We start from the raw sequence: 13,232 nt of genomic DNA, 5'->3' as shown, positions 1-13,232 counted from the left end.
AGCCATTAGTACCCAAAACGACTGGTTTCCCTTCCTCGAAACCGAAACCAAAAGTCGTATCGGTTCCACAGAAACCGAAACTGAAAGTGACACTGGTCGGATCGAAGCCCACTACACCTTCGACGCCAGCCAAACCCGTCGGCACCGACCGCACCAAACGGGACTTCGGTGCCGAACTTGCAGCAGCCGACGTCGGCGCCGACACACGGAAAAAGGCCATCGGTACCACCAAACCGCCTCGGCGCCCGGCACCGAAACAATCGGCTCCGGCCACGAAGGTCAAAATGGCCGCTGCGTCGCACACCACTTCGAAAGCAGCACCTAAGGCCCAATCATCGACGCCGTCGACGGCTACTACCTCTCCTCGACTCGATGACCCCGTGGCCCCGAAGAAGTCCACGCCTGCCTCTACAGAACCGCTCGGCGCCAAAGAACCGTCGGCGTTCCAGGTGCGACAAGTTGCAGCGTCCTTGCAACGCATCAAAGAAAAGGCAGCCCTCCAGGACACGTCGGGCTCCGAGCCGAAAAAAGCTCAAAAAGCTTCTCCTGCAACACCCGACATCACTTTTGGCCTGCCGCCATCCACGGCGCCCAAAATGTTTGAAATCAGAACACGTGTCACCCAAACTAGGATCACACCTGCCGACCGCTCTCCTACGGAGACGTCACCGTCCCACATCATCGATGCCGACACCGGCAGAATTATGCTCCACAAGCGGAGAATATCTTCCGAGCGAGCTTTGGACTCCTACCGGATCCCGCTAAAGAAAAAGCTGCCAGCAGATTCGGAACCAGTTCTTTACGAACGTCTCCATACCTCCTACCTAGATCCACAGCCCTTCTCTCCGACACCCTCCGAAACCGACGTTTTGGAGGACTACATGGGTGACGACGTCCCCTACCCCAAAGAGTTGGACTCTGAAGGCCAACAGGACCCTGACCAGGCTTGGGATGACCCTGTAGACCCGGGTGCACCTATGGATACACAGGACACGCAGCTATATGGCGTGAAAACATCTCCCACAGAGGACACTGCCGCATTCAACGCCCTCATTGAACGTGCTGCGGCCAATCATGGTGTGCAACTCCACTCTGACACAATCGAGGAAGATTTTCTAATGGATACTTTCGCATCCTCAGAAAGGAATATCAAAACTCTACCCATGTTGAAAGGTGTCCTCAAACCAGCAAAGGACATTTTCAAAGAACCCACCAGGGCAAGAGTAATAAACCCCAGGATCGACAAGAAATATAGGTCGGCGCCTGGAGACCCTACGTACATTAGAGGCCAGTTGCCTCTGGATTCCATGGTAGTCGCTAATGCTCGCAAACGGGCGCACTCGCAGACAACTGGGGATGCTCCTCCCCCGGACAAAGAGTCCAAGGTGCTAGAGACCTCCGGCAAACGGGTTGCAGCCCAGGCAGCTAACATATGGCGTATTGCCAATACCCAGGCGCTCCTAGCTCGCTACGATCGTGCACACTATGACACATTCGAAACCCTACTCCAACATCTCCCTGACCAATACAAAGAGGGAGCAGAGATCCTCATCAGGGAGGGACAACTCCTCACGAACGCATCCATTAAGTGTGCACTGGATGCCGCAGATACAGCTGCCAGAGCAATAAACACCAGCGTCATGCTACGACGACACGCCTGGTTACGAATCTCCGGATTCAAACCTGAGGTTCAAAATAACATCCTCAATCAGCCGGTCAACCCCGACTACTTATTCAGACCAGAAGTTGACACCACACTAGAAAAAATAAAAAAGGACACAGACACTGCAAAGTCTATGGGGGCTCTCCAAACGCAGACCTTTCGGAGGGGCTCCTTTCGTCGCCCCGGAAATAGAGGAGCAGGTAGAGGACAGGGGTCACAGCAAACCTACAACAAGGGCAACACACAAAGTACCTACGATAAAAACACCCGGGGTGGTTATCGTGGCTCCAGCACAAAGGGCAGAGGACGCGGATACGGCAATACCAGGTCCTCCCCCAAGAACAAACAGTGACGCCCTCTCCCTTCCTCCCGACCACATAACACCTGTCGGGGGAAGGCTACAAAGGTTCCTGTCCACGTGGAACAACATCACCACGGACAGGTGGGTCAAAGATATTATCAAACACGGTTACTGCCTAGAATTAACCTCCACTCCACCCACAATACCGCCAAAACACCGTCCTATGTCCTCAGAGCACTTAGCGCTATTACAGCAGGAAGTGCTAAGTATGCTGGAAAAAGGCGCAATAGAGGTCGTACCCGTCCACGAGCAAGGTACGGGGGTGTACTCCCTGTACTTCTTAATACGAAAAAAGGATGGGTCACTCAGACCTATACTAGACCTGAGACCCCTCAACCGCTACATTCTCTCAGAGCATTTCCACATGCTCACCCTACAACAAGTCCTCCCGCTGCTCAAACAGGGAGACTTCCTGGCCACGCTAGACCTCAAAGATGCGTATTTCCACATACCCATTCACCCCTCACACAGAAAATATCTCAGGTTCACTATTCAAGGGCAGCACTACCAATTCAAGGTTCTTCCCTTCGGCGTGACAACAGCACCCAGAGTTTTCACAAAGTGCCTAGCTACTGTGGCTGCACATCTACGGAGGCAACACATTCACGTCTACCCTTACCTGGACAACTGGCTTGTTCAGGCAAAGTCAGCCCAGCAATGTGCCAGCCACATGTCCCGCACCATTCACCTTCTTTACAGTCTGGGGTTCTCACTAAATTATCCGAAATCACATCTCCAACCCGCACACGTACAACAGTACCTAGGTGCGACCATAGACACTCTGGCAGCCACAGCTCAGCCAAATTTAGTGAGGATCAACAGCATGCAACTGCTGATTTCCAAGTTCAAACCCCAACACCCCCTTCCTGCACGAGTGTTCATGCAGTTGATAGGCATGATGGCCTCCTGCATTTTCATAGTCCCACACGCGAGACTACATATGCGCCCGCTTCAGGAGTGCTTAGCACGTCAATGGAATCAGGCTCACGGGCAACTAAAAGACCTAGTGTTGGTGAGCGGTCGGGCATACAACTCTCTGCATTGGTGGAATCCACAAAACCTTTGCAAGGGCCGACTCTTCCAAGAGCCTGTTCCACAAATAATACTGACAGCGGACGCGTCTCTCCAGGGATGGGGAGCTCATGTACTCAACTACACAGTGCAGGGACTATGGACAATACAACAAAAGAAGATGCACATCAACCTTCTAGAACTGATGGCAATCTTCCTGGCAATGAAAGCATTCAAAGTACATTTGTGCAGCAAAGTCGTGTTGATCCGGACGGACAACATGACTGCCATGTACTACATACAGAAGCAGGGAGGAACACACTCTCCACAGTTGTCTCATCTGGCTCAGAGCACGTGGAAGTGGGCCATTCAGAGGAACATGTTCCTCATGGCGGAACACCTCCCCGGCAAGGACAACCAGATGGCGGATCTGCTCAGCAGACACAGCCACCAAATGCACGAGTGGGAGTTACACCCGTCAGTACTCCAACCGTACTTCCAGCAGTGGGGTCATCCGGAGATAGACCTATTCGCCACAAGCGAAAACGCAAAATGCCAAAGCTTTGCCGCCAGGTTCCCACATCCGCAGTCGCAGGGCAATGCGATATGGATGAACTGGTCCGGCAGATTTGCGTACGCTTTTCCCCCTGCACCATTGATACCGCTGGTGGCACGCAAACTCAGACAACACTCACTAACACTCGTCCTGGTTGCTCCAACATGGGCACGCCAACCATGGTACACCACCTTTCTCGAACTTTCCGTGGTGCCGCATCAAAGGCTGCGGATCAAACCCGCACATTTGACGCAGAACCATGGAGAGATTCAGCACCCAGATCCGCAACAGCTGAACCTGGCAATCTGGCTCCTGAAGTCCTAGAGTTTGGCTACCTAAACCTGCCACCTGACTGTATGGACATCATTAAGGAAGCTAGAAGACCCACTACCAGAGCTTGCTATGCAGCCAAATGGAAAAGGTTCGTCATTTATTGCAATAACAATGACATTAACCCGCTAGGCGCATCCATCCAAAACATAATTTGTTACCTCTTACACCTATACCGATGCAATCTGGCATACACCTCAATACGTGTCCATTTGACCGCAATATCAGCCTATCTCCAGAACAGGCAGCACCTCTCTTTATTCAGAGTGCCTGCCATCAAAGCATTCTTGGAAGGACTCAAACGTGTAATTCCTCCAAGCCACCCACCAGCTCCAATGTGGAACCTCAACTTTGTCCTCACACGCCTGATGGGTCCACCCTTCGAACCTCTACACTCATGCGAGATTCAATTACTCACCTGGAAAGTAGCTTTCCTAGTAGCGATCACTTCTTTGAGGAGAGTTAGTGAACTCCAGGCACTAACCGTTCAAGAGCCATTCATACAGGTTCACGCCAACAGGGTCGTACTACGTACCAACCCCAAATTCATGCCCAAGGTGATATCGCAGTTCCACATGAATCAAACTATCGAACTGCCTGTTTTCTTTCAAAACCCACAAACTGTCGCGGAAAGAGCACTCCATACACTAGATGTAAAGAGAGCCCTCATGTACTATATAGACAGGACTAAAGTCTTTAGGAAAACAAAACAACTTTTCGTTGCCTTTGCCCCACACCACAAAGGTAACGCCATCTCCAAAGCAGGTATAGCCAGATGGATCGTTAAATGTATTCAAATTTGCTATCAAAAAGCTAAACGCACATTAACGATTCCCCCACGAGCCCACTCAACACGTAAGTTAGGGGCCTCCATGGCTTTCCTGGGAAACATTCCTTTGCATGATATATGTAGAGCAGCCACCTGGTCCACTACACATTCATTTACCAAACACTATTGTGTAGATGTGCAATCAAAACAGCAGGCAGCTGTAGGACAGGCTGTTCTCAAAACTCTTTTTCAGACCGCTGCAGCTGGCACTGGTAGCCGCCGCTAATAGAGGGTACTGCTATATATTCTATGCACAGATATGAATTCAGCAGCCCACATGCCTCGAACTGAATATGCTACTTACCAGTATGCATCTGTTCTTGGCATGTAGGGCTGCTGACATTCATATCGCCCACCCTCCTCCCCGGCGCCTGTAGCAGCTGCAGCTCTCAGAATTACTGTAAGCATGGTCATCACTTTCTGTATCTACTCCATCACTGCCACAATGGCGAAAAACAATCTGAGGATGGAGAGGATGCCCATGCGCACTGTGGTCCAGGGGAGGAGTCACCTATCTCAGGATACTTCGAAGACTCTTCCAGGACAACAACGTGCAAACATCCGGACCCAACACTAGGCGACGATCTATGCACAGATATGAATGTCAGCAGCCCTACATGCCAAGAACAGATGCATACTGGTAAGTAGCATATTCATTCTTCTTCTCACTACAGCATGGTGCAATCATTCAGCCCACTTAAGCCATCCACTAACTTCACTGTTAGTGATGGCATTCTGCTTTTTCACAAGAGCAGATTTACACACAAAATAGATTCTTTTAGTGCCAGGGATGATTATGACTGTGTGGTTTTTGAGACCCAAAATATTTTTGCTGTAAGTCTTTGCTTTTTCATATTGGTGAGGGCCCAGCAGATCACACAACATTAAAGTTTAGACAATCAAAAAACCAAAACCGGCATTGGCATAGCCAAAGGTCTGTTGTTTTTTCCATGATTGACATCTGAAATGAATAATTATTTAATTTTGTGCAGTCTTTTCTTTATTATTTTTGTCTTTTCTTCCTTATCACAGAATTCCATAAATAATACAGACCATTGATTTATCAACATTAGGTTTTTTGGTTCTCTGATTAGGAATTTTCTTCAGGGAGGACTGGACTACACAGATCTCACTCTCCGTTACACTCAGCTGGCCGTTATAAGTACAGTGATATCGAAAAGAAACCCAGTATTTTAGATAGCTTCTCTGAAGTTTAGGTTTATTGACATTTTTAATCAAGTCCTAATTTCACATTGTTTTCCAAAGGCTCTCATGTTTTGTGTTCTTCTTACAATCTGCTTTTGACCTTTTTCTCTCCAAAGTAATATGCCATTTCCTTCCTAATCAGTAGATGGTCCTTGCAAAGGTCTAAGCACCTCATGCACTGAAATTGCCTTGTTACTCACATTTGACTCCATAAATATAAATGTATAAAATGCTACTGCCAGTTTTTCTTTTTAAATATTGAGCTAGTAATATACCCCAACTGTTATAAGTTTCTTCAATTTTTAATGTAGTGTTTATATTCCAATTAAATTGAACTAGGATCTCTTTACACAGTAAAGTTTAAAATGATGACATTAGGATACTGATCAAAACTCCCTCAGCAGTAGTAGAATATACATTCTCGGCTTTTTGGATTAAGAGGGCGAATATGGTGGTATACTTGAAAGACTCAGAGTCTGTCACAGACAGGTGTCGATTTACAGAAATAGGCGTTCTGTCTCACTTGCCTACGTGTGTTTTTAAACATTTTAAGTTTGAAGTGAGAAGCTGTTGTCAAATGCAAGATGGGCCTAGGAGTTAGAATTCTTCTTTGATCCGTACTATTAGTAGATGTGTTATTAGAAGGTCTACAGACAGAAAATCGTGCTGTTTCCTGAAATTCATTAAGTGTAAAGCGGAGGAAACTTGCCTTAGATAATTGTTTTGCCTATGTCCTGCTATGTCAGTTTTTTTCCTGAAATTCCCATAACCTTTTTAAAAGCATGCAGAGTTTCTCAGGAGATGCCACACTAAACTGTGTTCCAGGTGTAAGGAAAGAAAAGTAAAACACTATTGGTACGACCTTTTTAATTTTCATGGTACACTTCATAGAGAATATTTTTACAAAACTAGTAGGACATTGCAAGCTTAGGTATTGCCATAGAATGCTTGCAGTTTATTTAATCATTTATTCAGAAACTCAGCCAGTGTTTCAGGCTGAAATGATAGAGAGCTAAAATGCTTCTAACACCAAACACAAAGCAAAGTTACTTCAACAGCTAAAATATATAACTGATTACCCACCTGGTGCACAAATATCGCCCATATTTTCAGAGTCTCGATTAAGTCCCCCCAATTCCTGCATAGTTTTATATTTTTCTGAAAGTTTTGATGTGACTGCATTTGCATAAAAGTCTAATACGTACAGCAAATGTCTATAATTACATGCCTATTTTGATTGAAAGATTATCTAATATGTGTTTTTCCTGCATACTTTATTTTATTCATTTACCCACGGCATAGAGGAAGTGTATAAGAGAAGGCTAAAAGAAAAACGTAAGCCCTATGATTCTGTTGGCATTATTCTTGTGTCTGCTCACACACAAATTTTGCTAATCAGCTTTTCCACAGCAATAACAAGTTGCCCATTTGACTGCTTCTTAACACTGTACTTGTGGTACGTCATTGCTTACTTTACAGAAAATGCAAATTACTAGCATGATTTCATATTTAAATGTGGCATCTAACTTCACAAAAATACCAAAATGTTATTTTAATAGCCTTTCAAAAGTTTGTGTTTTATTGCTCTGGCAGAACATTGAAACCTGTCTGATTGCTTTTGCATAACCGTCTGCTCATTTTGACTTCCAGGGACTATGGGCTATTGGGGTACACAAGACATGCTGATCATCACATACATTTATATGTCTTAATTGGTGTGCTTTTGTAACTATGCTATATGTGTAGTCATTTATGTGCATCAAATTATAGAATCATCACTTGAACAATGTCTCTCTTGTGTGACAATGTAGTGTTTAATTTTCTATGTGTGACTGTGTGTATGTATTTAACGTTACAGTGGTTTGAAAAACTTGCAGTACATAGCCTATCTCAATGTTGTAGGTGGTCATATCTAGCTCAACGCATCAGGTTGATCCCTAAAAAGGATTCTCCAGAAATATTTGTTCTTTATTTTTTTCAGCTTGCTACTGTAGCTTAATTTCTTCTTGAGACAGACTACTCTTTGTTCGTTTCATATACCTTTTTTGGACCCCATTGTGTAGAACATTGCTTGCAGTCTGTCTTTGCCCTACTACATTTATGATTTTGAATGACCTTATCTCTTCCAAAATCACTCCAATCATTGGATTCTACAAGAATTCATGAGTGATGTATACTTATTTGGGCCATTTTGCTTGCCTCACAGTTAGAAAATGGCTTGTTTGGTTTAACATTTTTGCACCAGGATTTAATTGATACATGTATCCATTCCAGGGTAAGTTTGTTGTTTGAAAATATTACCTCAGCTTTAACCTTTAAAATTTCATTTACTGTCTATGAGGATGTGTATAGCAAGCTTTAGCACCCCTTTGAATTTTGAATAACTATATAATTTGAAATGACAATCATTATCAACCGCACATATCGCCATCGTTTTCATTGATAATATTATAGCGGTTTTTAATGCTTATACTTTTCCTCGCCTACTTGGTAACAGGAAAATTACAACGTTTTCATTTGTATCCTCTGGAAGTGCATTTTAACGCTGGGAGTGGGTACTGCAGACTTCTCACTACAATTAATATGTATGAATTTATATTTTACTAACTAGTATGACTGCAGCATTTTTATTCAGACATTCTATGGAAGAGCATTTACTTAATGAGAGTGACCTGATAACAAAAAAAATCTTCTAAATAGCCCATTTCGACTTAATTATTTCAAAACCTGGTATTCTGTAGTGTAATTCTAATTTTAGTTTATAAAGTTGAAAATGTTAATGTTTGTTATTCAGTTTCAGTTAACCTTTCAGTATTTTTCAACTGTTTTAGATCAAGAAGTTCAACGATTAAAAATAGGAATGGAATCCTTATTAGCTGCAAATGACGAAAAGGTAAGGTGCTCCACTGCCGCTCATCTGTGAATATAGTTTACTACCTACTCCAATAGCACTCACTCTTAGATCTGTTGATTGCATTATCTTTTTTATGTTTTTTTTAACACCATTTTATTGATCTTCGCAAACAAGCATGCTGGCATATACATTGCACAGATACAATACATGACAGACCAACAACTGGAACCCTGAAGGGGGTCTTTGTACAGAGGGACAAAAGGTCACAGTAAATGCAGAAATTGGCGACATCCCCCGGTGGGGTGGACCCTCTTTGTTATTAACAGCTGACCCTCCAGCAGTCATTGTTGCGGCTTATATGTTTCAGATGACTACCAGACCAGTCTAGCTGATTGCCCCTGGCAAAGGGCGAAGGAACATTATGTTTAGTCCTACGCATGAGCAGCACACCATGGACCCCAAATCCTTTTCAAATTTCTTAGGGCATCCCCTTACCTTGTAAACTACCTCTTTGATCAGCGTACACCAATCCATATTTTTAACCCACTGTGACACCTGGGGTATTTCCTCGCTCCCCCATAACCTGATCACGTCTCTTTTGGCGACTATGATAATAGTATTACGAAACAGCAGAGTGTGTCTAGGCAGCATCTGATATCTCCGGATCCACGATTGCATTATCCAACCTGATCTATGTATGCTCACACTGTTTCGGCATATGCTCTTTTCTTTTACTATCTATCTTAAATACTGTGAGAAAGTGGCTCTGTATATACTGTTCCCTAATAGGTACAGGGTGTACAGAGTCCACAGACCCCAAGGGTTTAACAGGGGTTAAAGTTAGATATAACCTTACTCTCCAAAGTGGTAGCCTGGTCGAGCAGTAAGGCAGTATCGGAGGACAGTGTAAAGCACCTGTTGTACACACTCAGTCAGAAAATAGTTCCACACACTCAATAACTGAACTCTAGGCCAATGGTTTGTATATAAAAAAAATATATGCTTGTTTTATTTTAGAACCAACACTTGGAATTAAAATATACTTTCTCAACAGGAGATGTTTCATAAAAAAATACTTTTGTATATGCAATAGACATTTTAGTAAACAGTTACAAGTAGTTGCAGTAGGCAACTCTATTTCTAAACACAATACATTGAGCTCAATGATAAATTCAAGTTTTATGCAACAGGTTACTTTTTAGATTACTTTTGTAATTCCAAGACTGGATCCTAGATTCAGTCCTGGGTCAGTTCTCAGAATCAGTTGATGAAAGTCGACTTCGGTACTGTAATGATTTTTAACTAATATTTAGCTATTTTAAAAGTTAACACTTAGAAAATATTTCAGAGCAAAACAATCAATGATTCCCTATGGAAGAAAATTCAGGTTATAGGTACAGTAGGTTATCGTTACTTTTGTAATCCAGTACTGGGTGCCTAGACTCAGTACTGCGACCTTTATCCAAAACAGGTAAGTAATTACGTTTTCAGATGTTATACGATTTTTGAAGAATATTTAGAAATTGCAGAAATCAACACTTAGAAGAAATTTCACAGAAAAACAGTCAATGGTTTCCTATGGAAGAAAAATGAGTTAAAGGTAAGTATAGTTGTGGGTACTTTTCAGAGTCAGTGCTGGGCACCAAGATCCAGCACTGGGAGCTCACCTAAGAGCAGGTGAGAAAATTCGTTTTTGTCACTCGGCTGATTTTTGGTGAATATTTGAAGATTTGAAAAGTCCACACTTTGAAGAAATTTCAGGAAAAAGCCAGTCAATGTTACCCTATGAGGAAAATAGAGTTTGCGGTTTAAGGGTAAGTACTCGACTGGCAGAGTTGAGGTTCTGGGCACAGACTCAGGGGTCCCCCAGGGTCAGGTAGGTACAGCTGTTTCACCCTCAGCGACTCTAGGGCGGCCGGGTGCAGAGTGAGTTGGGCCCAATGTTATCCTATGAGAGATAGGGGGGCCTTGTTTGGCGGCTGCTGTCTGGCAAGCCACGCAGCTGTGGGAGCTGGGCTCCTGGTCACTTACTCAGGGCAAGTGGGGAGTAGGAAGGAATAGAGTTTTCACTGCCAGGGCCACTCGGGCGGCTGGGTGCAGAGTGCTTTTGAGCCTTCGGGCGCTCAATGGAAGTCAATGGGAAATCTCCGGTTATGAAAAAGACTGCAAGCTCGGGGACGAGGACTCTTCATGTGCCACCACCACTTCGAGAGGTAAGTTGGGTAGTTGGAGGATAGGTAGGTACCCCAGGATTAGACACAGAGGGCCGTGGGGCACCGGGTGCAGGGGTGCCTTTTTGTGTCGGAAAATCTTACCCTCTGTTGATCGCGGTTTGGGCGGCACACTGTTCTGAGGCTGCAGGCTTCTTCAATATTGTCGAGGGGGGTCCTTGGGTGTCGGACTCGGGGTCACAGTCGCCGTGGGGTCGTCCTCGTGGGTTTAGTTCACTCCGGCACCGGTCAGGCTTGGCTGGTGCAGAGTGGACTGGGATCGTGGTTCCGGGCTGCTGCCAGGGGTGAAAGGTAGGTTCTGAGTAGAGCCTCTACTCATGGGAGTCCCAGGGAATCAGAGTTCCAAGGCAGCCAGGTCCTCCAGGGTTTCTGAGGTTGCTGGCCACAAGAGATGCCGCGCTGGAGCAGGTTCGAGGGTCGACAGGCCGGTAGGGCTGGGGCCAAAGCAGTTGGTGTCTTCCTCTTTTTAGCAGCTGCAGGGCAGGTCTTTGTTCTTCTTGCTCTTCTTTGTAGTTTGGAATCTGGGATCGGAAGGTTCAGGGTGCCCCTAAATACTAGATTTAGGGGCGTTACAGGTAGGTGCAGGGCAGGGGCCAATGCGTCCCTGTCCTGGGGTGGGTACACCCCCTATCCTGCCTCTCTCCTGTGGGAGGGGGGCAGGAGCCTAGTCCTGATTGGGCAGGGCTTCCCATCTTCAAGATGGCGAGAGCCCGGAGATGTGCTTCACCTCGCCTCCCCCACCTGAGGGGTGGGGTTGGCAGGCTGGCACATCCCCTGTCCTTATTTGGGGTTTCCGGCCAAGCTTCCCACCAGAGTGGGGGGTTGCAGTGGCTTGGGGAAGCTCACAGAGGCGGAATGCCTTTGAAGCTTCCCCCTGCCCATCCTGGGGGAGGAGATTTAGCACCTTGCCCAGGATGTGCATTGTTGCAGGCCCAGGAGAGCAGGGGCTCTCCTACCCAGGGGTCCAGCAACATGTCTGCTGTGTGGCAGCCTAGGCAGCCTCAGCACAGACGTGGATTGTAGGTTTAGGATTCAGGGGACCTCTCTAAGATGCCCTCTGTGGTGCTTTGTACATTAAATCACACACTGGCATCAGTGTGGATTTAAATTGCTGAGCAGTTTGATACCAAACTTCTCAGTCTTCAGTGCTGCCATTATGGTGCTGTGGAGTTCGTGTTTGACAAGCTCCCAGCCCCATATTCTCTTAGCTGGCAGCACTGCACTTACAGGACCCAGGAATGGACCTTGCTACTGTAGGGGCACAGGGCTCCTGCCTCTGTGTCCACAGCACTGGCATAGGGCACCCAGCTAGAGGGGCGGCTGATAAATGCCAGGGCAGTGTAGGTTGTGGGCATGGCACACAGGGATGTGTGCCATGTCGACTCTTTGTTTTGTCTTGTATCCAGACACTCAGCCTGCAAGAGCAGTGTGTGTGTGTGTTAGGGTACAGGGCCTCTAAGGGTGGCACAATGAGTGCTGCAGCCCTTAGAGGCCTTCCCTGGTCACAAGGCCCTGGGTACCTAGGGTACCATTTACCAGGGGCTGACATGTGGCCAGGGTTTGCCAATTTGGGTTTTGGCTGTTAGGCAGTTTTTAGGGAAGGAGCACAGGCCCTGGGCACCTGATTGGCAGGAGCCCAGTGCACAAAAAGGAAAAGTGCATCAGCTATTAGGCAAAAAAAGGGGGGGGGTTACTGCAACAGAAACCCACTTTCTTACAAATACACCTTCCCTGCATAGCCTTAGTACTGTAGCATCTAGACCAACTTTGCCTGTGAAGCTTAGTCTGGATTGCTTGGACTAAGAGTCCCTCTACACCCCATCGTGAAACCAAACAGTGCTAACTCTGGCCTGGTATTTGTTTCCACTCCATTATCAAAGACAAAGTTAAAGCTCTTGAATAAGGTTGTTAACATAGTGTCCACAAAGTTGTCGCTGTATCTCTGTATAAAGACTGCACAGAAGCTTTTAACAACCTGCTGCAGTCCTTATGTGACCCATTAATGTTAGAGTGAAGGAGGAAAATGTATAAGATTTCTGTCTAGATTTATTGCCTGTAATCTATCTCATGTTGTTGCCCAAAGAACCTAGTGTGATTGTTCCTTTGGTTACCGTGGTTTGACACCCTTAGATCTTCTCGGAGATTGAGTAGAATACTTGCCACCAGAACTGATGTGGGCCACACAGCAAAA

General features: G+C 45.8%; 1 protein-coding gene across 7 annotated transcripts in view; it reads left to right on the top strand.

Moving 5' to 3' along the window:
* Positions 1 to 13,232, top strand: part of PPFIBP2 (PPFIB scaffold protein 2) — a 1,154,531-nt gene that overhangs the window by 862,987 nt on the left and 278,312 nt on the right. For 4 of the 7 annotated variants that reach the window (XM_085648219.1, XM_085648222.1, XM_085648221.1 and 1 more), the window contains 2 exons: positions 7,259 to 7,291; positions 8,788 to 8,849. In XM_085648219.1, the coding sequence (XP_085504345.1) occupies positions 7,259 to 7,291; positions 8,788 to 8,849 (95 nt within the window). The remainder of the gene's footprint in view (positions 1 to 7,258; positions 7,292 to 8,787; positions 8,850 to 13,232) is intronic. The other 3 variants (XM_085648223.1, XM_085648225.1, XM_085648224.1) reach the window with 1 other exon arrangement.

This window comes from Triturus cristatus, chromosome 3_2 (genome assembly GCF_964204655.1).
Source record: "Triturus cristatus chromosome 3_2, aTriCri1.1, whole genome shotgun sequence".
Taxonomy (NCBI): Eukaryota; Metazoa; Chordata; class Amphibia; order Caudata; family Salamandridae; genus Triturus; species Triturus cristatus.
This window is presented reverse-complemented; position numbering and strand designations above follow the sequence as displayed.